Source organism: Bos taurus, chromosome 17 (genome assembly GCF_002263795.3).
Source record: "Bos taurus isolate L1 Dominette 01449 registration number 42190680 breed Hereford chromosome 17, ARS-UCD2.0, whole genome shotgun sequence".
In the NCBI taxonomy this organism is placed as follows: Eukaryota; Metazoa; Chordata; class Mammalia; order Artiodactyla; family Bovidae; genus Bos; species Bos taurus.
Window position 1 is genome coordinate 45,239,026 of NC_037344.1, and position 27,909 is coordinate 45,266,934.

The following is a 27,909-nucleotide window of genomic DNA, read 5'->3' on the forward strand; positions in this document are numbered from 1 at the left end:
AGCCCCAGGTGTTTAAATAGGGACTCACCTAAAACTGAAAATTTTTTGTGAGCATAATATCATTCGGGGCTTCTCAGGTGGCACTGGTGGTAAAAGAACTGACCTGCCAATGCAGGAGACGTAAGAAACATGGGTTCGATCCCTGGGTTGGGAAGATCCCCTGGAGAAGGAAATGGCAGCTCACTCCAGTATTCTTGCCTGGAGAAGCCCATGGACAGAGGAGCCTGGCGGGCTACAGTCCATGGGGTCACCAAGAGTTGGACACGACTGAAGCAACTCAGCACGTATAATAGCATTCTGTGACATTCCCACCAGAGATGCAGAGTTGGGATTGAACCGTGGGGACACTTGAGGCTGCTGGCACCAGCGGCAGTCTACAGGACAGCCAACCTGTGACCTTCACAGGGGCCAAGGTCGTGGAGTTCAAAGGAAAACCAAGGCTCAGAGAGAATAAAACCTCAGGACAGCTGAGTGTGATGCTGGGTTGTGTCCTGCTAGTAAAAGATGTTGTGGAAACCAATGCAGAGACCGAGCGGGGTCAGATGTGTCCTGTTATTTCCTGATTTTACAGAGACTTGAAAGTCCTGGTTGGCAGGAAATACACAGAAAAGTGTCCGAGGTTGTTGGTCTGCTCCCAAATAATTTAAGTAAAAAAAAAAAGTCTGGTTACTCTACCTGCATCTTCTTTGTAAACATAAGACAATTTCAAAAATTTAAAAATATGGATGTTTATAAAAAGATAGGATCAAGCCAAGTATTTCCGTGGGTTTGTTTGATGCCCAGGCTCCTGGTTTTTAGCTCCTGGTGGAAGCAGCTGCTGCTGCTACTACTTCTCCTATGAATTTGTCCCTTAGGACTGAACACAGAGATGTACCACTTATGTGTCTGCTATATACTTCACGTGAGACAGAGTTACAGGGAAAGTTTTATAAAATGATCTTTGGCTTTAACACAAGAGTAAAACCATCACCCACCAAGAGAGAATCTGGCTTCTTGCAGACCTGGTCCACGGCTGGCTCTGGCCCATAGGCTGTGTGCCCAGGGGACCCTATCTGGGCCGTTTCCCCAACTGCGCAAGGGCCTGGGACTGGCTCCCCTTACAGGCTGCTGGAGAATGCAAAGGAGTGGGACCGTGTCGGGAGAGGTGCCCTTGCTGAGCAAAGGCAGCCTGTTCCACCCACGAGGGATCTTTAGTCCATCTGGTCTGGTCTGATGGGCAAAGAGCCCTTCCGGGTCCAGAGACCAGGTGGCGGACAGATGGATGTGGGATGTGGCCTGGCTTGGCTCAGCCAACACAGGGCCAGGCCTGGAGACTGCCTGCCTGCCTGTGGCATCATGCCTACCCATGTGTCCTGGGATGGCCCTGAGCTGACCTCTGCTACCTGGGCGCAGGTAGGGGAGGAGCCGGGTAGCTGCAGGAGCCTGCACTGTTTTCTGAAAATGGGAACATTTCTGCCTCTCCCTAGAGCTGGGGCTGGCAACTTCCCATGACATTGGGAGTGGATCCCAACGCCTTACAGCAGCCTGCAAGCCCCGGACAAAGACTGCCCCTGCCCTCCTGAGCTCCCACTCTCCTCTGGAAAATCTCTGGCCAAAGGATGGAGTGTCTTCTGTTGGAGCATGCCCATCTCACCCCCTAGATGTGTGCACCTACCCTTCCCCCACACCCCAGCCGGACTCTGGACTCTTCTCTCTCATCTCAGCACAACCAACTCCTCCTCCCTTGGTTTCTGCTCATCCCCCTCCTCTGGGAGGCCTTTCTGGAGCCTCCTGGAAAGCAGCGGTTCACAAACTTGCCTGTGCTTCACACTTAGAGAATGGGGGTAGGGTAACACATGGCCAGCCCTGCCCCCCAGCCTTCTGATCAGCAGGTAAAGGCAGGCTGGAGAATCTGTGTTTCTGCTGGTTCTAGGTGATTTCTATGCTTCCAGCTGGGCGCCCGGCCTGGAGATACCTGCTCTAAAGCAGTCCCTGCAGGGTCTCTTCAGGCTATCTTACGCCCTGATGCTCACCCCCACCTACTTATCCTCTTCCCGACCAACCCCGTTTTTGCCAGAGGTGTTTGCCTCTCCCTAGTCCCAGGGAAGAGATGTTAGTGATTTGTCTAGACCAGAGGTTCTCAGGCCAAGTGCTCTACGCTGGGGCATCTATGGCTGCTGCAGGGATGGGCAAAGAACATCCTGCTCCCACAGCTATGCACCCCCAGGAAAAGTCACTCCCTGCCAGTGAGAGCAGGCAGGCAGCCAGGGCTTCAGGGAAAGGTCCCCTGCAGGGCGAAGGGTACAGCTCGCACTCTCTGCCTCTCTGGGTGGGACTCGCGGCTGCCATCCTGGATAAGGAGCTATGGGGCAGAGGAGCAATGGGATGGAGCAGAGTCCCTGGATTGGCCAGCCAAGCCACCAACCCACACTTCCTGTTGGGCCACGTCCCGGGGTACACAGGGTGGCATATGGCATCCCAGGTGCCTCACCCAAGAACCTGTCTCGTTCTGCACGTCCCGTACTGACAGCAGTACTTGCACGTGCAAGTAGGCACTAAATCCATCAGGGAGGGCCGGGCCAACGTGCCAGAACCTCAGGTTCTGAGACCTGACCCAGCCTGACCCCTGCCTGCTGGCAGGAGGTGCATGTCCCTGAACCGGGCCTCAACTTTTCCATCTGTGAAATGGGTGTAACAACCTGGGATGGTCATGGAGGAGTCAAGGAGGTACTGGGCAGGAAGGTGTTGGTGACCACTACACAGGCATTTCTGGAGGCCCCTCCCACCCCACTCCAGTAGTGCTGGTGGTCTGCGGTCAGGGCTGCAAGAGTCCTTCCAAACCCAGAGGCTGCCCACTCTCCACCCACCTGGGCGCATCAGGGAGCCAAGTCTGAGCCATTACCAAGCAGGAAGAGGTCGTGTTTGTTTGAAATGCGTCACAAGACCACCACGGCCCCAGCTTGGGGACGCACCTGTGTGTGGCGAGGCTGCCTTCATCAAGGCAACCAGCAGGCCCACAGGGACCAGGAGAGGAAGCCCCAAGGGTGGGCGGAAGCACCAGGGGCGGCAGTGCGGTCCGGTGATGGGGAGGGGGTGCCCGTGGAACTCCTGGGCTGCCCTTTCCAGGGCCTGGAGAGCCGAGGGCCCCGAGGCCTGATGTAACACCCCCACCCCTGCCCATTCCTGTCAATCTCCGTGAGATATTAATCTTCTGTTAATTTCCGTGAGATGCCGTCACTCACAGGCTGAAAAGACAGCTCCGGCCCCTATCAGGGCCGTGGCGAAGTCTTCCCAGCTCACAGCCCATAGTCAAGGCCAGGCGGGCGCTACCCCCGCATCCACAGCCCGAGGAGCAGCGCCCTCTGCTGGTCTCTGCCAGAGCTAGGGAGGCTGCAGCCGGTGACCTCGGCCCGGGAATAGGGGGCGCCCGTCCCCACCCGCGAGGCGGGGTCCGCTCTGCTGCCACACTTGCCTAGCGTGCTGGAGGGGCGGGCACCAGTCCTTGCACTTCGTAGCTCCGGGCCCTGGCCAGAAGGCCAGCACCGAATGTCACAGCGTCAGGGCCTTTGCCGATGTCCACAGGAAGCTTAGCAGCACGGCCAGCAGTGGGCCCACGGCCCGCGGGGCAGGGGCGGCGAGGGAGGTGCAGGAGCAGACTTCGTAGGCGTCCTCCGAGCGACTATGGTCGCGCTGTCCTGGCCGCGCGTGGGCCCCGGCCTCTCCATCCATGCCCTCGGGGTCGGCGGGAAGGTCTCTGCAGACCAGCCAGTCCCGGGCGGTGGACTGCGGGTACCCGGGCGCCACCTCCAGCTCGCCGTCCAGCACCTTCCAGTACTCCTTGCCGCGGAAGAAGTAGGCGGCACCTAGGGGAGAAGAGAACGGGCACCTGAGCTCCAGCTGCTGCAGCACGCGGGATTCAGGCTAGACAGCCGGAGGACCGGGAGCGGAGAGCTGTGGGGCCAGTAGAGAAGATGCAAAATGTCTTAGGTGAGAGTCAAGAGTCTTTCTCTCAGCTAGCTCATCGGTGGGCATTCAGAACCTTAAGGGGTCTGGGAAAGCTCACGGAGCCGCCTGGAGGCAGGGGCATGAATGAAGTAACCCCCTTTTTTTTTTTTTTCCCTTCTTCCCCTACTGGATATTTACTGAGAGCCTAGTATGTGCCAGACTCTTCTAGATGCTGGGGACATTGCTTTGAAAATAGAACACAAGCTGCCCTTGTAGGACTTATGCTGAAGCTGAAACTCCAATACTTTGGCCACCTGATGTGAAGATCTAATTCATTAGAAAAGACCCTGATTCTGGGAAAAGATTGAAGGCAGGAGGAAAAGGGTACGACAGAGGATTATATGGTTGGATGGCATCACCGGCTCAATGGACATGAGTCTGAGTAAACTCCGGGAGTTGGCGATGGGCAGGGAGGTCTGGCGTGCTGCAGTCCATGGGGTTGCAGAGTCTGACACGACTCAACGACTGAACTAACTGCCCTTGTAGGAAGGTGGTGTACTTCTCACTGCAGGCAGGGGGCGCTGCAAGGACGTTTGTGAGAAGGACTGAGGTGGGTGGGGGAGGAGCCGCGTGGGTATGAGGGGAAAAAGTGTTCCAGGAGGAAGCACCGCAGGTGCAAAGGCCTTGGGCTGTGTGCCTGCGTGCTTGCGTGTCTGTGTGGCAGCAAGAGGTGAGGATGCTACGGCTGGAAGAGTGACGGGGGCAAGGAAGGGATGAGGGGAGAGGTGAACAAGCGCCAGAGGAGTAGGCCAGGGGGGTCCTGGGGAGGTCTGTGGCCAAGGAGGCGGGGCAGGCGCACCCCTGCATCCCCACTCCCAAAGTGGGGAGGCTGAGGCTGCCAGGGATTCGCCCTTGCCCGGCTCACCGTCGGACCAGCGCATGGCGTCGTCGAGCGTGCTGGGGACGCCCCTCCACGGGGGGCTCTGGGCCGGGTGGCCGGGGTCCATGCGGCGTGTGTGCTCATCGTAGCGCCAGTACAGCTGGTCCTTAAAGAAATAAGTCTTGTCATTGTGGGCCCAGGAGAAGGCGGCATCGACGCCGCCCGACGGGAGGCCGAAGTCCGAGACAGGCCGCGGGTATCCTTCCTCTACGTTATTGTCCTTAAACACCCAGTATCTGTCTCCTGAGGGGGTGAGAGAAAGAGCCGTGGGCCGGGGCTCGCCCAGCCCTCCAGGCGGGGGCCCCAGCCCTTGCTCCTCCCGCGGGCGGACACCCCAATGTGCACGCGCCCCTGAGATTCACCGAGCACCTGCTGTGAGCCGGGCTGGGGTCCCACACCTGCAGCAGCCAGAGGATGTGGGGTCTGATAAGGCAGCCACATCACAGATGGGGGTCCCCACCCCCACCCGGAGAAGCCATTTTGGTCTGCGGGGTCTCCTTCAGTTCTGCGGTGAGGTGGGTGAGTATGTTCATGGGCAGGAAGGGCAATGGGTCAAGGCCCAACTGGACCTGGTTGGGTGCAGCCTTGTCTGACTACACAGAAGCAGAGAAATCACCAAGAACTTCAAATCTGTTTGTACAACTTTCCAAAAATGGTGTGATTAAGATGCTTGTTGGGTATATCCTGGGCTTTGAGCTCCAGAAACATCCTTAGCTATTCTGCCACAGAAGGGTGGAAATGTGAGAAATACGTTTGAGTAGGTGTTGTCATGTCCCCCTACCCCCACTCAGGTTTAGCAAAAATTAGCCCAGTTATTTAGAAAACAGTTGGGAAAAAAAAAAAAAAAAAGCAAAACATAAAAACATCCTTGGCCGGATAAAGGCCTGGAATAAACAGTTCTCTAAAGAAGATAATCAGATGGTCAGTAAGCAGCACAGGAGAAAATGTGCCTCTGACATCACTAATCACCAGGGACATGCACGTCAAAACATGAGATACCGCCTCGTACTCACTAGCGCGGCCATTATCAACCTCCCCCCCCACACCTAGAAAATAACAAGAGTAGCTCAGGATGTGGGGAAACTGGGCACTGCTGGTGGGAATGTAAAATGGTGCAGCTGCTGTGGGAAAGCCTGGCAGTTCCTCAAAGAATTAAACATGGAATTAGTACCGGATCCAGTAACCCCACCCCTGGAAAGACACACAAAGGAGCTGAAAGCAGGTTCTCCAAGAGCTGTCTGTACACTCATGGTTGTTCACAATAGCTAAGAGGTGAGAACAACCCAGTGTCCATCAACAGGTGATAAACAAGACATGGTCCATCCATACAACGGAACATTCACTGTGTCGTGTACACGCTCGGTCCTGTCCAACTCTGTGACCCCACGGACTGGAGCCCACCAGGCTCCTCTGTCCATGGGATTTCCCAGGCAAGAATACTGGAGTGGGTTGCCATTTCCTCCTTCAGGACAATGTAATTTTACTCAGCCTTAAAAAAAAAGAAGGGCGTTTCTGACACATGCTACAACATGGATGAACCTTGGAGAAATCACCAAGAACTTCAAATCTGTTCGTACAACTTTCCAAAAATGGTGTGATTTTTGGAAACCTTGGAGGACCTTATGCTCAGTGAAATGAGCTGATCACAGAAGGGCAAATCTCGTATGGTTCCACTGTGTGAGGTCCCTAGAGTGATCAAATCCATGGAGACAGAAAGTCAGGTGGTGGGTGCCAGGGGCTGGGAGAGGGAGATGGGGAGATAGTGTTTACGGGGGACAGAGTTTCAGCTAGCTTTGCAAGATGAAGAAGCTGTAGAGATGGATGGTGGTGACAGTTGGACATAGGGTGAATGTATTTAATGCTCCTGAACTGTACATTTAAAAGTGGTTAAGATAGTAAATTTTACATTATTTTTCTTTTTTAACCACAATTAAAAATAATTTCTAAAAAATCCTCTGTCAGAGACTGAAAACCACTGAAGGAAAGGATGGCCCAGCTGCAGAAAGGGCCCCATACAAACAACGAAAAGGGCTGTGAGTTTTTCCTCCAAGTGGGCGCCTGGCGTGGGTGACCTGGACAGGGCAGCCTGACCTGCTGCAGCTGACTCTGCCAGGCAAATGCACAGGCCCCAAGCGCCCACACTGTCTTACGTTTTAGGACAGAGCTATGGTTTCTCACGGGGACCTCCTGAGTTTTAAATGCTGAGAAATAATCCAAATTATTTAGAAGATGCCAGGCAGGTCCCACCACCATGACTGTAGCTTGCCTTAGGCATCCAGGTTGGGAGACAGTGATTCCACTGTTGGGGGTGGTGGTGGCGCCAGGGTGGGTGTGAAGCAGGTGAACTCGGGCCCCATTCAAGGGAGGCCAGGCTGAAGAGGCTTGATCAGGGCAGCAGGATGCCTTCACTCTGGGGAGCTACAGATCCCCAAAACACACCTGTATGTGCGCACAGCCATGCATATGAGATGGAGGAAGGCTCAGAGCCCTGAAGAGCCCACAGAATTGGCAGGGTTTGGTCTCCTGCTGCAGGCAGGCACCCTGCCTTCACCCCCCAAAGACAGCATGCTCCCCAGGAACAGAAACTGTGCCTCCCCAGCCCAGCCCAGGAGAGGGGGTGTTAGAGGGTGAAGTGATGCCCCTCCTCCAGTGGACCTGTCACCCTAAACTGAGACTAGGGAGCTGGGCCTGGGCAGGGAGGTCCTCAGTTTCCTCTCTGCACTTAGAAGAAATCCAGCCTGACACCCACGGCTCCTCGGGTGTCACCCTGACCTGCATCGCCTCCCCTGAATCTTCATCCTTCACTCTGCTCCAGGCTCACCACTCTCTTCTAAGGTCTTTGAATCACCAAGACTGTTTCTGCCTCAGGGCTTTTGCACTGGCAGTTCCTTCTGCCTGGAATGCTGTTCCCTCAGGTCTTCTGAAATTAACTTCCTTATGGCTTGTGGGCGCTTACTGTGTCCCCCCACTCCCCAGAATGAGGGCAGGGATATATCTTTGTTTCGCTCACTGCATGCCTGCAGTGCCTACCTCAGTGCAGGGCACACAGCAGGTGCTCAATAAATACAAATTGGCTGAGTGCACAAAATAATGAGCTGCTCTCTGCCCTGAGCTCTAGATTCACAGGACCAGTGCTCCTGGGCAGATGCAAGCTTGGGGGTCCTAGAGAGTGAGGGCTGCGGTCCCCCGGTCAGCGATGCCTGGCAGGCACCCGGGTAGGGGCCCGCCCACCTTTGAAGAAGACGATCTTGTGGTCACTGGTGCGCTCGTACACGGCGTCCACGCTGTCCAGGTGCAGCGGCAGGCCCCGCCAGAAACGGTGCACCTGTGCCGGCTGCAGCGACACCAGGTGGCGGTCCCGGGTCAGCCGCCAGAAGTACTTGCCTGGGGGACACAGGGGGTGGGGCTGCAGGTGGCCGGTCTGGGGCCCAGGGTGGACCCGGTCTTCCGTCCACCGGCCACTGGACCCCACGAGGGTTACCTTTGAAGAAGAAGGCCTCGCCGCGGATCTGGGCCACTGCGTCAAAGTGGGCACTGCATCTGTGGGGCATGTCCTTCCTGGGCCTGGGGGCAGAGAGAGAGGGCAGGGCAGGGCAGGGAGGCAGCCCCACTCTGAGCTGAGCCACCCTGGGGAGCTAGGCTGCACAAGGCCACCAGGATGAGCCTCTTCCAAGGACCCCCTCATCCCGCATCACCGCCTGCAGGCTCACCGACTGCAGTAGTTTAGTCAAGAGAGAAAAGTGGGTGTAAACAAGTCTTATTCTGGCCCTTCAGGTGGCGAAGATGGATCACTGGGTGAGCGAGCGTCAGGGAGCACAGCAGGCACCTTCAATGCTGCCAGAGAAGCATCGGGAAGCAGCCGGGCGCTTTCTATGGAAACGCTGAGCATACTTGCTGGGTCCTCCAATTCTGAGTCTGCAGCTCAGCCCACTGACAGCACTCACAGCAACATCATTTGTGAGGATAAAAGATCAGGAACTTAAAAAACAGGGCAGGGCAGGGGACTTCTCTGGCAGTCCAGTGGTTAGGAATCCGTGCTTCCTAACTGCAAGGGCTCCGGGTTCAATCTGTGGCTGGGGAACTAAGATCCCACACGCCGTGCAGTGTGGCCAAGAAAATAAAAAAATAAAAAATAAAACAGGCACATGCACACCATCATGGGCTCAAGCTCAGAGAATCAGGTGTCTTCACAGACACAGAGCCCTCCACGGGCCCTGGGGCCAGAGGCGTGGTGCAGACCAGCACTCGAGCGTCCCACTGGGCTCACATGTGTATGTCTACATGCTTAACTTTCTTAGACGCGTGTAGAATCTCTCTGGAAGGACACGCACATCCACAATTACGTGTCCTGGGGAGAGGGCTTGTCCATCAGCGGTGAGGACTAACTTTTCACCGCGGGTACTTTTTGTGCCTCTGGAGCCGTGTGCACTGACAAGTGCTACTTATTCAATAAGTAAGTGCAGTGAAGAACAATAACAACACAAGATAAAGCAACAGCTGTTGATCTCAGTGGAAATTCACCACGGACAGCTGAGTGAGAAAAGCGTAAAAACATTCCACTCTTAGAAAACCAAAACGAACCACGGAAGCCTAAATACATATTCTGTTTGTGTGTTTCGTGTGAGCGTGAAGTGGGCAGAGAGGCTGTGAGGGTGGAGGTGGGGGGTGGATGAGGATGGCCCCTCCAGATTCGGTGGCATTTGTTCCATCGGGGTGGGGTTGGGGTGGGGGTGAGCGTAGGTGGGCTCTGGCTGCTGCTTTTACTACTGAGCGAGACGAATCCGAGGCTGGGCCTTAAACGACAGGCAGCTGTCGCCTGGCCTCTGGCACTGCCAGCCCTCCAGACGCTCCCTTGGGACACCCACTGTAGGAGTCCAGCCTCCAGCACAGGCCACAGAGGAGTGCCCAGCTGAGTCAGCCCAGCCCAGGCACCAGACCACAGTCAAGATGCCCCCAGAGGATTCTAGTCCCCAGTAGATGCTCCCAACACTGTGGAGCTAACCAGCACCCTGTGCCCTGTCCAAATTCCTGACCCACAGAATCCATGAGCCTACCGACATGGTGGTGGTTTGATGCCACAAGGCAGGGCTGTTTGTTACACAGCCATAGATGACTGTGACAAAGGGGGAGAGGGAATCGTGGGTTTGAAAGTAATGCCTCTGCACAGTTCTGGGCTGGGCGGCTAGTTGTCCCTTCTGTTAGGGGAGGCACACTGACTGAAACCGCCCACCCGGGCCAGGCACCACAGTAACCATGTGTGTGAGTTAGTTTATGATAGGAGGTCCCGGTAAGGAACACGGAACTAATGAGCCACCACCAACTGGAAGAGTTTGGAAAAGGTCAGAAGGTGACACCATGTGTCCTACCGCCTCCCAAGACCCTTCTCACTGCGTCCATTACGGCTGAGCAATGCACTCACCACCAGCAAGGCCTCTGAGTCAGAATGATTGCCCAAAGACAACCTGGAAACTAACCCCGTGACCATAAAACCCGAGACTGGGAGCCACACGGCAGAGGAATTCTCCTGGGTTCCCTGGCCCTTCTGTTCTCTGCCCAGGCTCCCCTTCCCAATAAAGTCTCTTGCTTTGCCAGCATGTGTGTCTCCTCAGACAGTTCATTTCCAGGTGTTAGACACGAGCCCACTTTTGGGCTCTGGAAGGGGTCCCCCTTCCTGTAACACTTCCAGTTCTGTCCATAAGAAAAGAAACCATTTCTCAGAGTTCAGCAGGCCCAGATGACCCTGGAGCTCAGGACTCTAAGCCACTGCTGGGAGTGGTGCTGGCGGCAGAGTGGAGACAGGGGCCCATGGCTTACAGGGTGCTGGATCGATTGTCAGGGGGCTCTGGCAGGAGGGGTGGCTCCTCAGACTCTGGGGTGTCCGGCTGAGCCGTGGGGGACACCGACTCCCGCACGCCTGTGGAAACAAGGAGGTTGCATTGAACCTGGCATGCCCGCCTCCCTGTAGACCCCACCACCGTTTCTGGAGCTGCCAGGATGGAATCGAGGCCACCGGGTGGGCAGGCATTGCGCCTGCACTGAGTCAGGAACCGGAGTGTGGTGGTGAGCAGGACAGGGGTGATGCCCACCCCCCCACCCAAGCCTGAGCATCAAGATGCATGAGCAGAAGGCATGGGTGCCTTGATGACTTAAAACAAGTGTTTCAGAAAACAAGTATTTAAACAAAATGCACATGAATGTGCATAGCAACATTATTCATCATGGCCAAAAGGTGGAAACAACCCCAATGTCCATCAGCGGAAGAATGGATAAATAAAATTATTCAGCTGTAAAAAGGAGGGAATTACTGATGCATGCTATGACGGGGATGACCCTTGAAAACACATGCTGAGTGAAAGCAGCCAGACACAAAAGGCCACTCATTGCAGGATTCCATTTATGTGAACTGTCCAGAGAGGCAAATCCATGGAGACAGAAAGGAGCTGAGTATTTGCCAGGGGCTGGGCAGAGACTGCTAATGGGGGAGGCGGGGGCAGGAGGGGGGTGGGAGGATGAAAAAGTTCTAGAGGTGGATAGAAATGATGCTTGAACAACACTGTTAATGTGCCAAATGTCACTGAATAGTTTGCTCTAGAGTGGTAAAAATGGTAAATTTTACTACAGTTAGGGAGGGAGGTTCAAGAGGGAGGGGACAGAGGTGCACCTATGGCTAATTCATGTTGACGTATGGCAGAAATGAAACCAGTTATCGCAAAGCAATTATCCTGCAATTAAAAAATAAATAAATTCAAGGAAAAAAAGTCCACAGACGTCAAAGGCAGCAGTGAAGCAGGGCAGGGTCCTGGGTGGAGGGGAGGGGCTGCAACGGGGCATAAAGCGAGGCTGACGACCCCCACGCAGGTGAGAGGCTCCGCCCCAGGCTTTAAGGGAACTGCTCTGGCCGCTGTGGTGGGGTGAGGGGCCCAGTGTGAAGACGGGGAGGTGGGGGAGGGCCCATCACTGCCCCACCCAGGCTCCTGTCAGCTCCCAGGACGGGCTTCCTTCTGCCACATTTCCTGAGGTGACCCCTGGCTCTGGGCCAGTCCTGGCTCAGCTCTCCCATCTCTAAGTAGGGGTGCAGTATGGACTCCACAGCTTGTAAAGACTGGATGACTTAGTACATGTAAGTGCTTTGCGGGGGCCCTGGGTCACTGTCAATGTCAGCTGTCACAACCTGAAACCCCCTGGGGGTTGAACGTGGGATCTTGCCCAGGGGGGGTCTGAGACAAGCTCTGTGAAAAGCCCCTGGTGACAGAATCACCTGTTTATTCATTCCACACATACTGAGGGGCAGCCAGTATGTGCAGGTCCTGGATGCTGGGCACATAGCGAAGATAGAACCAGCCCTCCTCCATGGGGTTCCGGGCTCTGGGGGTCCCCAGCATTGCTGTCCCCATCCCCCGGTGACCCATGCTGGCTCTCGAGGGGAGGGCTCACCGTACAGCTGCCAGACGCGCACCCTGTCCTCATAGGGGAGCCCGTAGCGCAGCGGGTCACCCACTGGGCCCTGGTAGTACGGCTGCATGATGGAGCGCGTGGCTGCCACGTGGCTCAGCCCGATGGCGTGGCCAAACTCGTGGACAGCCACCGCAAACAGGTCCATGCCGTGGGCATCTGGGGACACAGGAGCCAGTGAGTCAGGGGAGGGGCTTCCAGATCCTGCTGGGCCACCAGGACAGGACTTGTGGGGTGGGATGTGATGGGCCCGCCAGGATGGTTGTGGAGAAGGCCCCAGTCCTGGACAGAGGGGTTCTGTGGAGTCACTCAGGTTCTTAGGAGGCTCGATGGGATCTTCAGGGGCGTCTCAGGCCCTGACGTCTCTTGGTCTCTCCACCCCATGTGTGCCACTCATAGCTTCCACAGGATCCCTGCTGGTTCCTCCAGCTGGTATGGGCTCCTCAGCCTGACATAGAGACCACCCTCTCAAGGGTCCCTACCTCCCCTGTCTGTAGTCATGCCCTGTGCCACTTGGCTCTGATCCTCCTCCCACCTTGAACCTGGGGGCCTGCAACTTCTTTGGCCAGTGGGACTTAGCAGAAGTGGTGATGTGCCCAGGCCTGCCAAGGCCTTGCAAGTTCCCACTCCATCTTGGAAGTGGAGACCAGGATGAGGACAAGCTGGGCTCACAGAGTCACATCCCAGCCAGGGTTGGCCAGGCAGGCTGCCCGTGCCAGAGACGGCTGGTGAGATCAGCCTGGACGAGGACCACAGCACTGTCCTCCTGAGTTGGACAGGTGCCCACAGCTTTAGGCTGGGGGTGGGGCCTGGCTCGGGGGAGGCCATGAGGTTTCCAGTGCTGGGGCACTGGTGTGACTCCCTACACCATCATGGGTCAATTGGGGGTCGGGGGGTGATGCAGGGTCTCTGGGTCTGCCCTGGACACACCTGAGGAGCGGAATGTCCAAGCCTCATCGTCGTCGAAGTGGGTGTCCCCTGCGGTGTGGTGGTCGCCCGGGAAGAAGGCGTGGGCCACCGTGCCGCCCGGGCCGTCGAAGGGGTAGCGGTCGTTGTGGTCGGCCGTGGAGAAGTCGATCTGGATGTCAGCGGCGCTGCCGGCCACCTCGTGGAAGTTCAGGGGCGTGATGTCGCTCCAGACTTTGAGTGCGTAGTGCATGAGCGCCCGCACTGTGTCGCGGCCCAGGGGCGAATCCCGCGGGAACGTGCGGACCCTGGGGTGGGCGGGGTCAGAGCCCGGGGTCAGGCCGCAGGGACAGGCCCAGCGCCCCCGCCCAGGCTGCAGTGCACTCCTGGGAACATTCTGCCTCGAGTGGGGCACCGGGGACCTGATTTGGAAATGGGATTTGCAGATGTCATCGGGGCAAGGATGGAGATGAGGTCATCCAGGATTAGGGCAGCCCGGTGGCTCAGACGGTAAAGAATCTGCCTGCAATATGGGAGACCTGGGTTCAATCCCTGGATTAGGAAGAACTCCTGGAGAAGGGCATGGCAACCCACTCCAGTATTCTTGCCTGGAGAATCCCATGGACAGAGGAGCATGGTGAGCTACAGTCCGTGGGGTTGCAAAGAGTCGGACACGACTGAGTGACTAACACCTTCACTTTCTGTATCCAGTGAGTGTCCTTATAAGGGACAAAAGGGGACACAGACATCAAAGGAGGCCGTGTGGAGACAGAAGCAGGGATTGGAGCCATGGACCCAGAGCTGCCTGCAGCATCTGGATAGAGGCCAGGCCGGACTCTCCCTCATAGCCCCTCCAAGGGACCACCCTGCCACCCCTGGATCTCGGGCTTCTGATCTCCAGAAGCAAGAGGACAAAATCCTGTCTCTTCAGCCTTGGTTTGCAAGTGTTCATTTTGGCTGCCCTCATGACACCCAGACCCCAGGAAAGCCCTGCCCACCTCCATGACAGGTTCCTCTTGTTCCACTTGGTCAGGGCTGGAGCCTGGCGTCTCCTTCGAGCCAGGGCCACGGCCGGGAGGTCAGGGAGGGAACATCGAGGGGTTTTCATCAGCGCCAGGGTGGCCTCATCTGCGGGGTGGGCGGGCAGGCAGAGGTCAGGAGTCTGGCCCCATGCACACTCACCCCCAACCGGGCATTCCCAGCAGCTCCCTGAGAACGGGCTCCAAGCCCCAGTCTGGTCCCCTTAGCTCCCTGCCCAAGGTCTTGGGGGGACGAGGCCTGGGTCTCCAGCTGCATCAGGCCCCACTGCCAGGAGTGTGTCCACAGACAGGGTGGGGGCTGCCCAAGCATTTACTAATGTATGGCAGGGGCCCCAAGCAATCAGAGGGGGCACAACCCCAACTGGGACCATTGCCAACGCTTCCTGCCTCTCACAGGACACACAGCCCAATGGCTCTGTGTGTGACACATGTGCCTGGGGATAGACATGTTTCGATCAGCCAGCCCTACTGAGAGTCTTTACAAAATTGGAATTTGTTGTCAAAATGTAAAAAGTGGAGCATTGCATACACATCCCAGATTTATGGTTTCCCTTGGAAAGTGGGGAGTTTTGACAGCACAGGGCTGCCCCCCATCCCTGATGGGGCAAGGCTTAATTGGGCCTGGGTGGCCAGAACTGACTCCCACACCTGGTCTGCCTGGCCCATGGCATGGAGTTTGAGATCCGCTGTAAGTGTGGAAATGGGGTCTGAGCGCAGCTGGCACACTCACCCACTGCCATGCACACACTGGGGATGATGATGGGGAGGGGAGGGGGATGATGGAGGACCCCCAGGCAGCAAGAATCCTCCCCCCTGTCCCAGGACAGCAAGGTAGGCTGCAGGGGTACTTGGGAGAAGCCAGGTTGGCACCCATCTCCCACTGAACCCCGAGGACTGACCTAGGACGCCAGTAGCCTCCAGGCCTCCGAACTGCTGCATGGCCACGATGGCCTTGGACAGCTCCTCTGGTGTCTGCAGCTGTCCCGTTTCGGGGTCTGCTGGGGGCAGGTAGCCAAACCTGCTCAGCCACTCCTGCGGGCAGAGAGCAGAGTGAGGGGTGGGAGAAGGGGATTCAGCCACCTGAAGAGCCATGGCCCGGGGCCCCATTGCTGTAAGGGGCAGGCCTTTCCCAGCTCAGCTCAACACTCTAGCCCCTGCCCACTAGCCCACAGGGTGTCTCTTGCTCTTTCCTTAAATTTCTTTACAGAAGGCTGCAGAAGTGTCTTGATAAACTTGATGCCCCTTAGATGGGATGGGCTTCAGCAGTGCCCAACCTATACAACTGTTCATGGCAGCCTGCCCCACCTCCCTCCTCCTGAGACAGCAAAATGCCCAAGGGACACTTACAAAATTGAAATTTTTAAAAGGTTATTTAACATCATGAGTGCCAAATTCAGGCCTTGAGCTGGCAGTGAGGCAGCAGTTCAGGACCTAAGCTCTGAAACCCACACTGAGAAGGGCAATGGGCTCAGAAACTGGTTTTAAGAATCTGGTCATGTGCTGTGGATGCACAGAAGTTAAGGGCCAGGCTGCCTGGGTTCAAATCCTACCTAGCCCCCTCCTCACTGTGCAACTGAGGCAAGTCAGTGCTCTCTCTAGGCCGTTTCCTCACCTGTGGAAGTGAGGATGAGTTAGAACGTGGAAACCCTTAGGTCAGCACCTGACACAGGCACCCTCCATGTAAAGGACGTGTGGTGCTGGTTGTCAGGGGACACTCTGCAAAGTGCCCCGGGGGGAACCCCTGAGCCAAGCAGGAAGCAGGAAGCAGGAACAGGGGCAACCCTTTATGCCACGGACACACATAGAACCCCCTTCCCTGGCCCAGTCACCTTTACCATCTGGGGGGACAGGGAGGCACTGATGCCATCCATGGGGACCCCCTGGGGGGCTGCTGTTTCTTCAAAGGCAAATGGTGCAGGCGCCCACTTCCTAAGCTGGGTGACAACCCCTTGAAAAGCACCCAGCCACGTGGACGCAGTGCCAGGGGGCAGGCTCACCAGCCAGTCTGGGGAAGACCCATGTGTGGCTGGAAGGCAGGGTTCTGGCGATTCTCTGAGCTCCACTCCCTTCCAGACCAGGCTTCAAGAGAGGTACTGACTCTCAGGTCTCCTTTTTCTTTTTCTGCTCTATTCATTTACACCACCTACAGGGCCTCCAGGAAGCTGGTGAGTATATAGCTCCTGCCTATCGACTCCTTGCCTCGGGGATTTATGCCCCCCCCCCCACCTCCAGGGGCCTGGCAGGTGCTTAGTGGGAGGGGGTCCATACTCTGGGAATGCCTAGGAGCCTCAACTGACCAGGAGTGCCCTCAATTATTTGCATATAATTTGCATACACCTGCAGAGAACCAGCCGGATTCCCCCGTCACTCCCCACCCCTGCTTTCTAGGAAACACTGAGTCCTTGCTGGGGTTCTCTCTGTTCCTTGACTTCCTCCCTAACTTCTGGGGGCCTCCAAGAATGTGCCCAACTGGGGGACACAGGAGGCCCCTCTCAGGTCTGGGAGCCCCTATTAGGTTGTCGAGCAGAACAGTGAACAGCAACCACAGGCTGCTCCCAGTGGACACACCTGAGTGACATCCTGTGCTCAGACGAGTAGGCGGAAAGGCTCTATCTCCACTCTGGGCTCTGCCCTCTGTGGTGCTGGTGCCTCCGCACCCCCGAGGACCCGTCTTTTGGGAGGACCTCCCTTCATATCACTTCAAACACATTAAAATGCAACCCAGGGGCTTTCCTGCCAACGCAGCAGACTCGGGTTTTATCCCTGATCTGGGAGGATCCCACATGCTGTGGAGCAATGAAGCCTGTGTGCCACAACTACTGAGCCCACATGGCACAAGCACCGAGGCCCATGCACCCCAGAGCCCCAGCTCTGCAGCAAGAGATGGCACCGCGATGAGAAGCCCATGCACGGCAACTAGAGAGAAGCCCCTGCTCAACACTCCTAGAGGAAAGCTCGCACAGCAACGAAGACCCAGCACAGCCAAAAATAAATAAATAAATAATAAAATTATTTAAAAAATGTATCCCATCATTTATCAACAAGATTTACTGAGCAAGTCTCATGGCTAATCACTGGGCCCTGGAAATGCCCAAGAGAGCATTTCATGTTTCAGATGTGTATTTTTATTCACATACCTATACAACAGAAAATAACACAACACTGTAAATCAACTATGGGCATGTGTGCATGCTAAGTTGCTTCAGTTGTGTCCAACTCTGTGCGACCCTATGGACTGTAGCCTCGCCAGGCTCCTCCATCTATGGGATTCTCTAGGCAAGAATACTGGAGTGGGTTGCCATGCCCTCCTCGAGGAGATCTTCCCAACCCAGGGATCGAACCTGCCTCTCTTACATCTCCTGTATTGGCAGCCAGGTTCTTTACCACTAGTACCATCTGGGAAGCCCAAATCAACTCTACTCCAATAAAAATAATAAAAAAAGACAGATGTGTATTTGTGGCTACACATTTTTGGGGACAATTTTTTTAAAGATATTTAAAAATCTTGATTCTGCCATTTTCCTTCTCAAAGTCAGAAAACACACACACATTTTGCAGCTCTTTGTTAACACTGCAGGCCTGAGCTAAAGAGCTGGGGGCCGTTCAGCACCGCGAGGCTGCCTCCTCCAGGAAGTCCTCCAGAGTTTCCTTAGATAGTACATGATGCTAGGTGAGGATGCTGGCCCCATTTCCCCTACCAGGTAATGATTTATTCAGGTGAGAGCCTTTCCCCACCCAGGCCAGTTGCTTTGGGCAGGCTGGGGCTGAGACACCCTGGGAGGACCACCCACCTCCCAACTGTTACACTATAGGTTGGGATAACAGCTGGGTGTCTGATCCAAGCAGCCCCCTGCTCCCAGCCCTCCCAGGGCTCCATGAGGGTTACAAAGGAGTGGCTTCCTCTGGTCTTGCGAGCCTTGCTGGGAGGCCATGCACATTTTTGGACTTTAGGCCTCAAGAGTACTTCAGGTGGTTTGGGAATATTTGAGAACGTTGCAAAGCAGGAGGTTTTAGCTGGGGGTCTGAGTGCCGGGCTCTGTGCCCACTTGCAGACCAAGGGCAGGACCGGGGCACGTGCTGCCCTTGGACAGGCACTGCTCTGGCCATGATCAGCAGCTGCTGGTACCTGCCCAGACTCCGGAGCACTGCCATTTGTGGCCCCTGCTGGCTGCAAGAGCATGAGAGCATGCTGATGGGATCTGGGGGGCTGGTGGGAGGGAGCGGGCCCCACCCTTCCCCTCCCCCTGCCCACAGGCTTGGGCTCAGCTGGCCCACCTGCCCCCAGTGCGGCCACTCCCCCATCACAAAGGCTGTCCCCTCTCTTCACACCCTCACCTCACCTCACCTCACCTCACCTCACCTCCTCCCCTTGGCCCGCACAGAGCTGGTGGGCTTCTGCATTAATTCCTGGACTAGCTGGAACAGGCGGAGAAGGCAATGGCACCCCACTCCAGTACTCTTGCCTGGAAAATCCCATGGGCAGAGGAGCCTGTAGGCTGGAGTCCATGGGGTCTCGAAGAGTCAGACACGACTGAGCGACTTCACTTTCACTTTTCACTTTCATGCATTGGAGAAGGAAATGGCAACCCACTCCAGTATTCTTGCCTGGAGAATCCCAGGGACGGGGGAGCCTGGTGGGCTGCCATCTATGGGGTCGCACAGAGTCGGACATGACTGAAGTGACTTAGCAGCAGCAGCAGCTGGAATGGGGGCTGGGAACAACTCTCAGCTCAAGGGGGTTGGCGGGTGGTGGGGGCCATTGGAGGGGGTGGGGGGCATTGGGGGTGAAATCCTCAGGAGATGTGTGACAACAAGGCAAACCTCTGGTGGGTTTAGGGGGAGGCTGCTGGTCCTGAAGAGCCCATGGGGACCCCCGCTCAGCCCTGAGCCATCCTGTTCTCCCCTGTTCAGTGGAGACACGTGTCCACACAAGAAGCCCCCATCGCTGCTGGAAAGGAACAGCTCTGGAGCCCAGGGAGGGAGGGGATGTCTAAAAACTCCTTTCTCTGTCTCTCTCCCTCTCAACTTGCCAGCTCATCCCAATCTTCAGGGGAGACAAAAATTCCCGAATGGCTGGGGTTTAATTTTTTTTTCCTGGTAGTTAGTACAGGCTGGAACATCAGAGGGGAAACAGGCTGAGAACTTAACCTCAGAGCTGAGGTCCCTGCACAGGGCAAAGGCTGCCAAACGCCCTGCCTAGGCCTCCCCTGGAGCCACTGCAGCCCCTCTTCCTGCCCCTTCCACGGTAGTGCCCGTGGAACATAAGCCCCTGGGGTGGGGGCCCAGACCTCCTGTCCACCCAGCTGTCTCCAGTCCCGCCCCTTGCCCCCTAATACCTACAGAGCCTATGGGTCGCCTGGGCCAGCCCCTTCCTGTGCTCACCCACTGGTCCTCCCTCTGTCACCATGGCGACCGTGTCTCCAGGGCAACCAGGCTGTGTGGGCAGAGGGTGAACTTTCCAGAAGGCCAAGAGGAGGGGGGAGGGGTGGGAGGGGGATCCCCAAACTTGCAGGGGCCGCTTCATCGTGGGTAATCCCTAACAGCCAAGGACGTGCTCTCTTCCTCCTCCCTGCCAGGGCCCCTGTGAGCTGAGCCATTACTGCAGATGGGGAAACTGAGGCCCAGAGATGTCAGTGCTCTACTCAAGGCACTGGCAGGGGTGGGGTGTTGGCCCCTCCTACAAACCAGACGAAGTCACCTACCATGCTTCCCATGGCTTTCCCAACCCCCTAGCCCCCGCCTGCTTGGTTTTATTTTTCTCTGTATTGTTTATCACCAACGATGTTTTAACACACACACCACAAAACTCCCTCCTGACCTCATCAGAGTCACAGGCAAGTGGGCCATCGCCCCCACAAAGAGGCCTCGTGTTTATGTCCTGACAGTCCCTCCGCCCAGTGGGTCAGCCTTCAACCCATGGCCCTAGCGCCAGCTCCCAGGGAACTGGGTAAACCAACCTGCCATGGATGGCTGGAATGGAGGGTGAGGGAAGGCCTTGCTGTAATGTGTGTGGACGGTGCCAGTAAACAAGAGGCGCTTACTGTGTGCAGTGCCTCCTTAGGTCCTCCCCCAGCCCTGGCCTGGCCACTGTTGCCCCATTTTCAGGTGGGGAAATGGAGGTGCAGAAGGGTTTGCCCTGTGTGACAGCAGTGGGACCAGGATGGGAGTGAAGCGAGCTGACCCCAGGACACCCGTCCGATGGGCTGTGAGGGGCCTGGGGCCAGTGGGGACCATGGGGCCAGACGGCTGAACTGTCCGGCACCCACTTCATGCTCTGTCACTGACTGGAGTCCGCCAGCCTCATGGGGGTATGCAGAGTGGGTGTCATTGGTCTCAGGGCACCGACGAGGAAACAGAGGCCAGGGCAGTGCAGACACCGCCACAGCATCAGGGACAATGGAGGTGGGCGGGCAGCGGCTTTAGAGCACCCACCCCCAGACCCAAATAATAACAGACCCTCAGCACCCACTGAGTGCTTCCACCTCTGACCTTCACCCACTCATCTGCCACCCACACACCACCCACCTAGGTGCAGCTGCGGAAATGGCCCTCGGTCACATGGTGTGGCTCTGGCTTGAGTCTGTGTGTGACCCCCTTGGATGTCCAGCCGATAAAGACCCAGAGAGAAAGGACCTGGGGGCCCCCCAGCAGGGTGAGAATTCCTCCAGGGGCTGCTTATGGTTGGGATGATCCCTCATCCCAGCATCTTCCCCATGGGGATGCTCCCAGGCCCCCGTTGGACAGTCCATCCATCCATTGGACACCCTCATTGAGGGCTCCCTGTGCCAGATGTTGGGGGGATGGTGAAGACCTGGGGAGATCCCACCCTGCCGTCCACCCAGGAGGGACAGTCTCGTAGGAAAGACCAACACTAAACATGTGAAAAATAGGTGTCACGGTGATAACTATGATAAGTGATCCTAATGAGCAATGATTATTGAGTTATGTTCACAGCAGCTGTAGGGGGAAACTGTGAGGACATGGGTGTGCGGTCCGTGGGGGTCAATTCACGTTTAGCACACAGCAGGTGCTCAATAAATAAAGAACTGCTGCAATGATCTTATCAGATCAGATCAGTCTCTCAGTCGTGTCCAACTCTTTGCGACCCCATGAATCGCAGCACGCCAGGCCTCCCTGTCCATCACCAACTCCCGGAGTTCACTGAGACTCACGTCCATTGAGTCAGTGATGCCATCCAGCCATCTCATCCTCTGTCGTCCCCTTCTCCTCCCGCCCCCAATCCCTCCCAGCATCAGAGTCTTTTCCAATGAGTCAACTCTTCGTATGAGGTGGCCAAAGTACTGGAGTTTCAGCTTCAGCATCATTCTTTCCAAAGAAATCCCAGGGCTGATCTTCAGAATGGACTGGTTGGATCTCCTTGCAGTCCAAGGGACTCTCAAGAGTCTTCTCCAACACCACAGTTCAAAAGCATCAATTCTTCGGCGCTCAGCCTTCTTCACAGTCCAACTCACACATCCATACATGACCACAGGAAAAACCATAGCCTTGACTAGGCGAACCTTTGTTGGCAAAGTAATGTCTCTGCTTTTGAATATGCTATCTAGGTTGGTCATAACTTTCCTTCCAAGGAGTAAGCGTCTTTTAATTTCATGGCTGCAGTCACCATCTGTAGTGATTTTGGAGCCCAGAAAAATAAAGTCTGACACTGTTTCCACTGTTTCCCCATCTATTTCCCATGAAGTGGTGGGACCGGATGCCATGATCTTCGTTTTCTGAATGTTGAGCTTTAAGCCAACTTTTTCACTCTCCACTTTCACTTTCATCAAGAGGCTTTTTAGTTCCTCTTCACTTTCTGCCATAAGGGTGGTGTCATCTGCATATCTGAGGTTATTGATATTTCTCCCAGCAATCTTGAGTCCAGCTTGTGCTTCTTCCAGCCCAGCGTTTCTCATGATGTACTCTGCATATAAGTTAAATAAACAGGGTGACAATATACAGCTTTGACGAACGAACTCCTTTTCCTATTTGGAACCAGTCTGTTGTTCTATGTCCAGTTCTAACTGTTGCTTTCTGACCTATATACAAATTTCTCAAGAGGCAGATCAGGTGGTCTGGTATTCCCATCTCTTTCAGAATTTTCCACAGTTTCTTGTGATCCACACAGTCAAAGGCTTTGGCATAGTCAATAAAGCAGAAATAGATGTTTTTCTGGAACTCTCTTGCTTTTTCTATGATCCAGCGGATGTTGGCAATTTGATCTCTGGTTCCTCTGCCTTTTCTAAAACCAGCTTGAACATCAGGAAGTTCACGGTTCACATATTGCTGAAGCCTGGCTTGGAGAATTTTGAGCATTACTTTACTAGTGTGTGAGATGAGTGCAATTGTGTGGTAGTTTGAGCATTCTTTGGCATTGCCTTTCTTTGGGATTGGAATAGGGGCTATTATTATGCCCATTTTACAGATGAGGAAACTGAGGGGCAGAGAGGTCAGGACACTTGCTCACAGTCACACAGCACAGGACAGAGCTGGGAAGGGAACCCAGGCTCCTGGGCTTCAGGGCCTATTTCCAGGCACCCTGTGCTAATAGAAGTAAGACAGCGTGGAGGGGCTCCTTAAACGGGTGATTGGTGGGGTGGCGTTGGGCAGAGCCCTGAAAGGTGAGGAGCTGGCTAGGTGACGAGCCAAGATAAAAATTCACGGCAGTGGGAACAGCCAGTGCAAAGGCCCCGTGGTTGGAACCAGTGTGGGAAGTTCAGGAAACAGAAAGGAGCTGGTGGGACTGGGGTACAGAGAGAAGAGAGGGTGGAGAAGTGGACGAGTAGGTCAGGTAAGGAGGGGAAGTGGGGTTGGCATCCTGCCCAGACCACAGTCCTTCCCTCATGAAAGCAGTATGGTGTCTGGAAGGGACCCAGAGGGCTGTGAGCTAGTGTGTGACAGATGTGTCTGTCACCCTTCACGTGCACAGCACAGACTCTGCACCTGGAGTGTGTCACTGGAAGCTCTGAGCCACCGTTAACCAAGAGGCAAAAACCACGTGGTGCACTCAGAGCACCCTCGGAAACCCTCAGGAAGGCACTGCGTTGGCGAGCACCCCAGTGAGCCCCTAACTGCTCCCCAGCCTTCCCCCCATTTCCACACTCCCCTTCAGTGTGTGAAGGCAGTTTACTTCCCACAAGATGCTGTTGTGAGCGATTCAGGGGCATCAGTCAGGTAATATCCCAACTGTTCTGTTCTCATGGCCCCATTTTACAGATAAGGAGACTGAGGCCCAGCACAGATTTCCCCCCAGACTGGTAGGCAGCAGCCTGAGACCCTCGCCCAGAGGCTAGTTCCAGAGCTCTTGAAAGAGCAATGACATTTCCTCAGTGGCCAGGCTGGTCACCGGCCTGTTTAGTCAGAGTCCACACTCCCAGGGCTCAGACCACAGGCGTCCAGCGTGGTTGTGCCCACACCACATGGGCCCCTATGAAAGTGCCACAAAGACTTCTCAGTCATTCAGATGCCCAGGGCAATGAGTGTCCGGGAAATGAACTCACTTGTTGACAACATGCCTGCAGGGTGGGAATGGTGAGGGGGGGTCGGGGAGGGGACCAGCTGGGTCCTAAGACCTTCACATTTAAATTCAAGCTCTGGAGGGGTGGGCGGGAGACCTGGGAGCTGAGGCTCTCTCCCTGCAGCTCAGGGAGACTGCCCTTGTCCCCTTGGGTTGGGTTCCCTGACTGCACTGAGAGAAATATTCCTGGCTCCAAACCAGGTCTGAGGCAGATTCTGAGCAAGTGCCCACAGGCTTGCCTGGGTGCTGGTACTGAGAAGCAGGGACCCAGAGGCCACTGGCTGAGGCCAGGGTGATGGCGTCACCCCCTCCGCACCCCTGCAGGGGACAGGTGCTCACAGGTGTTCCAGCCCCTGCCCAGCCCCTGGGCCACTGGGGGAGGGCCCTGCTGATTCTTGGCCACCCTTACATGTTCTCAGACACAAACCATAGTCAGAACCAAAAGAACTGCTGACACGTGTGGTGTGAGGCACGAGAGCTCATAGACTTTGCTGCTGAGATAGAAACCCGAGAACAAACTTTAGAGGTGTGTGCTCAGTTGCTAAGTCATGTCTAACTCTGCAACCCCATGGACTGTAGCCTGCCAGGCTCCTCCTCTGTCCATGAGATTTTCCACGCAAGGATACTGGAATGGGTTGTCATTTCCTTCTTCAGGGGATCTTCCCAACCCAGGAATCAAAACCGCGTCTCCTGCATTGGCAGTCAGATTCTTTACCACTGAGCCACCAGGGAAGCCCAAACTTTAGAGGACTGGTCGGCAAATCTGTCAACTCGTGACATGTTCCATGCATGCTTGTCATCAGGCTCCCGCAGGGCTGAGCCCCTCACATACTCACGCTGCAGTAACTGAGCGTTCTGGCCGCTCCTGACTATGGTGAAATATTAGGAACAGCCGGCACGTCCGGGCCGGGGTCTGGCTAACAGATGTCAGTCACATCCATGTAGTGAAATGCGATGGGTGGACAGAAAGAACCAGGCAGATAAATGTGTTCCAATACCGACAGTTACCCAAGACAGACTGGGAAGTGAAAACAGCAGGGCACACAGCAGTGGACAGCAGGTTGTCATCCATAGAAATAAGGGGCTGAGGCCCCATGCCCTTCTATGCGCCCAGACAACCTCTGGAAGAATGCTTAGGAAATGAGGGAGACGATCGCCCCTGTGGACCCTTCTATATGGCCTGAATATTTTGCCGTGGATATTACTTACTCAGAAATAAAATAATGAAAACGGGCCCAGAAGGACTTGCGGCTCAGCCGACAACCCCAGGAGGGCTTGGGGCTCTTTTGTCCTGCTCCACCGCGGCCTGAAAGCCTGCTGTTGGGCCCGCGCAGCGGGCCTCAATCCGGTGCTTTGTTTTCCTCTGATGCTCCGGCGGTGGCTGGGCCAGGGAGCCCCTCCCGGGGGCAGCCAGCGCTTGAGAGACCCGCTGGGCACGGCTCTGTCTGGCAGAAGCTGGGTCACACTTACAAAGGGGCCCTTCTCCTCACTGGCAGCCCTAGACCTGAATATCCAGAGTCAGTGGGCCCCCGGGGGCGGTCTGTAGAGGGTGGGTAGAAAGGAGTTCCCCCCTCCTCCTTGCAAATCCCTGCTGGTCTTCCTGCACCTCTGGGTCTGATGCACTGAGGTGTCATTCCCCAGAAGACCACCAGAGACCGCCCTCTGCTCGCAAATTGGGGGCAGGATGCAGGAAGGTTTCTCCCACACCAGCCTGGAAGAGACCTGGCCTTCCCCTGGTGGGGGTCTCTCCCGGTAGGGGCAGCAACCTCTGCTCTTTATCAGATGGGTCGGATGCCAAGGCCCTGCAGTCTCTGGGGCTCCAGACTGAGGGGCCACATCCCCTGCCTAGTGCCTCCCACAGGGTGTGGGGCCGGGGGACCTCCTGGTGCCGGGGAAGCCAGAGGAGCAGACAGAGGAGGAGGCATGGAGGTGCAAACCGGGAGGAATGTACCTGACCCGCTCCCTCTGGGTGGGCATCGAGAAACTTCACAACAGCACTGGGTCTGATAAATGAACTCGACTGGGCCAGGAGCTCCATGTCCTGATAGTGGGGGCCTGATCCCCAGTAACCCTCAAAGCTGGAAGGTGAGAGCCTGGTTCTACTGCCACCCAGCCCAGACCTAGAGGTTTGATGCCCTCAGAGCCTGCACCCCAAGAGGGGATTCAGGACACCCCAAGCCCCAGAGCAAAGGGGTAAAGGCACCTGAATTTCAGAGCAGTTTGGCTGGGAGTAAGAGGCTCTGGGGTCACGGACTGTGGCTGTGCCCTCCCAGATGGCTGCAGGGGGGCTGGGGCAGCTGGGTGGGAGTGGCCAGAGACTGTTCCTCACCCAGAACCTGTGGCCAAGTCCTGCCAACCAGGGCTGTGGATGCCCCCCAAATGCTTGCACTGGCCTGAAATCCACCTAGAGCTCGAGAATGCTAATAGCCTGGGAGAGGAGCCCTGCCAGCACCCTTCTAAGAGACTGCCGAGGGCCAGGTGCAGAGGCAGGGAGCCCAAGTGAGGGCAACTGCAGGGCGGAAGCCTCAGAAGGAATCTGCTTAATCCATCGGCCCCCATGTGCCCACGCCCGGCCTCCCCGGGCTTGGGGGTGGAGACCCATAAAGTGTGATCTAAATCTTCCAAGTCCCAAGGAGGAGGCTCCAAGCCTGGCGGACTGAACGGGGGAGGGGATGTGGGACGAGGCCACTGCGCAGCCCCTCGGTATGGTTTCCAATCCAGTGGGACACAGCTGATACTGGGTGGGGGGAAGCGCAGGATAAGGTGGTGGGGCTACATCCGAGCCTGCGAATTGGAGGGGGGCACCTCATCAGGTCCAGGACGGTGACAAGGGTGGCAAGGCAAGGCTGGCCGTCCTGGGGGTAGAAGGGAACAGGAAATAGGGCTAAGATCCATGCCTAGTGGAGGGTTGGGGGGTCGGTTCCCTTGTTCCTCAACATCCTCAACGGAGCAAACTCGAAACCACCAGCTTTGCGGGGCGCCCACACTCCGCAGCTCCGTCCTTTTCTCCGTTGTGGGTGCGCACCTCCCACCCCCGCCACTCCCACTGGGAACGCACGCGGGACGCCCAGCTCTGGGCGGCTGCGACTGCTGTCCCATCCGCCTCAGGGGCCTCTTTGGGGCTGCACGTAGTCGGGAACAGGGCTCCGGCCAGGTAAGCCGCCAACCTCCGCGGGTTCCTGCGACTGCGGCGGGCTCCCAGCGCACGCAGCCTAGGAGGGATCCAGCGCGCCTCTCCCAGATCCGCGTTAGACACTCAGCCTACGACCCAGCCTCAGCTTTCCCGCCCAGGAAATGGGTCCAGGGCGTCCGGGTTCCCGTAGGCGCCAAGGCGCCCTGATGGGGTCTCCCCGGGCCGCGGGAGCCCGCCTCCCGGCCGCACACTCACCACTCCTAGGCTGAGGTCCTCCGTGTGGGGCGCGGGCGCGGCGCAGCCCCCACAGGCGGCCAGCGCGAGCAGCAGCAGCGGCAGCGGCGGGACCCCGGCCCGGGGAAACGGCGGGCCGGGTCCCCGGGCGGCGCGGCGCCGCATCGCGCTCAAAGGGCGGGAGGCGCAGCGGTGGCAGTCCCCCCGCGCCCGTGCGCCCAGCGCCCGCGCCCGCGCCCGGCTCCCGGCTCCCGGCTCCGGGCTCCGGGCTCCCGGCTCCCGGCCCGACTGAGCCCAGCGCCGCCTCCCAGCGGCGGGGCGGGACATGCTAATATATGCTAATGACTGCCGCCGGCGCTCGCCCCGCCTCTCCTTAAAGGGTCCGCGTCCCGCTCCAGCCAGAGTCCCGCGCCCCCCAGAGGATGCTGCTCAGATTTCACACACGCCCCGGCCCGGCGAATCTACACCGGGACCTTGGCTGCGGCCGCCCGAAGGAAGGCACTTCTCAAGTGTCCTCGGACGGCCCAGAGAGAGGCGGAGGCCTGCGGGCGGGAGCACAGAGTCAGAAGCTAGGGGCCGCCTTCCGGAGGACGGACCCCTCCTCTGCCTTCAGACCGCGCGAACGCGGACCTCGAGCTGAGCACGGATTCGCGGTCACTGGTGGGGACCCGGAGTGGCAGCCGCAGCGCGCCCGGCGGACGCTTGGGGGAGCCTTTGCACCGTGGTAGAAAGATGGTGGGGGCTGGGTGGGCGTGAGCGGTGGGGG

General features: G+C 56.8%; 1 protein-coding gene across 2 annotated transcripts; it reads right to left on the bottom strand.

Moving 5' to 3' along the window:
- Positions 1–912: 912 nt before the first annotated feature.
- On the bottom strand, positions 913–27,391 carry MMP17 (matrix metallopeptidase 17). 2 transcript variants are annotated; one of them, XM_002694456.7, is made up of 10 exons: positions 27,165–27,389; positions 15,162–15,294; positions 14,221–14,350; positions 13,247–13,530; positions 12,299–12,475; positions 10,679–10,778; positions 8,346–8,428; positions 8,096–8,248; positions 4,850–5,107; positions 913–3,842 (listed from the first exon to the last, which is right to left on the bottom strand). In XM_002694456.7, exons 1-10 carry the CDS (start codon positions 27,306–27,308, stop codon positions 3,529–3,531), a joined length of 1,776 nt encoding a protein of 591 aa, XP_002694502.1. In that variant the 5' UTR covers positions 27,309–27,389; the 3' UTR covers positions 913–3,528. The 2 variants fall into 2 exon arrangements, with proteins under 2 accessions (XP_002694502.1, XP_024833427.1); XM_024977659.2 differs by lacking the exon at positions 12,299–12,475 and having other exon boundaries at positions 27,165–27,391.
- Between the last annotated feature and the right edge of the window lie 518 nt (positions 27,392–27,909).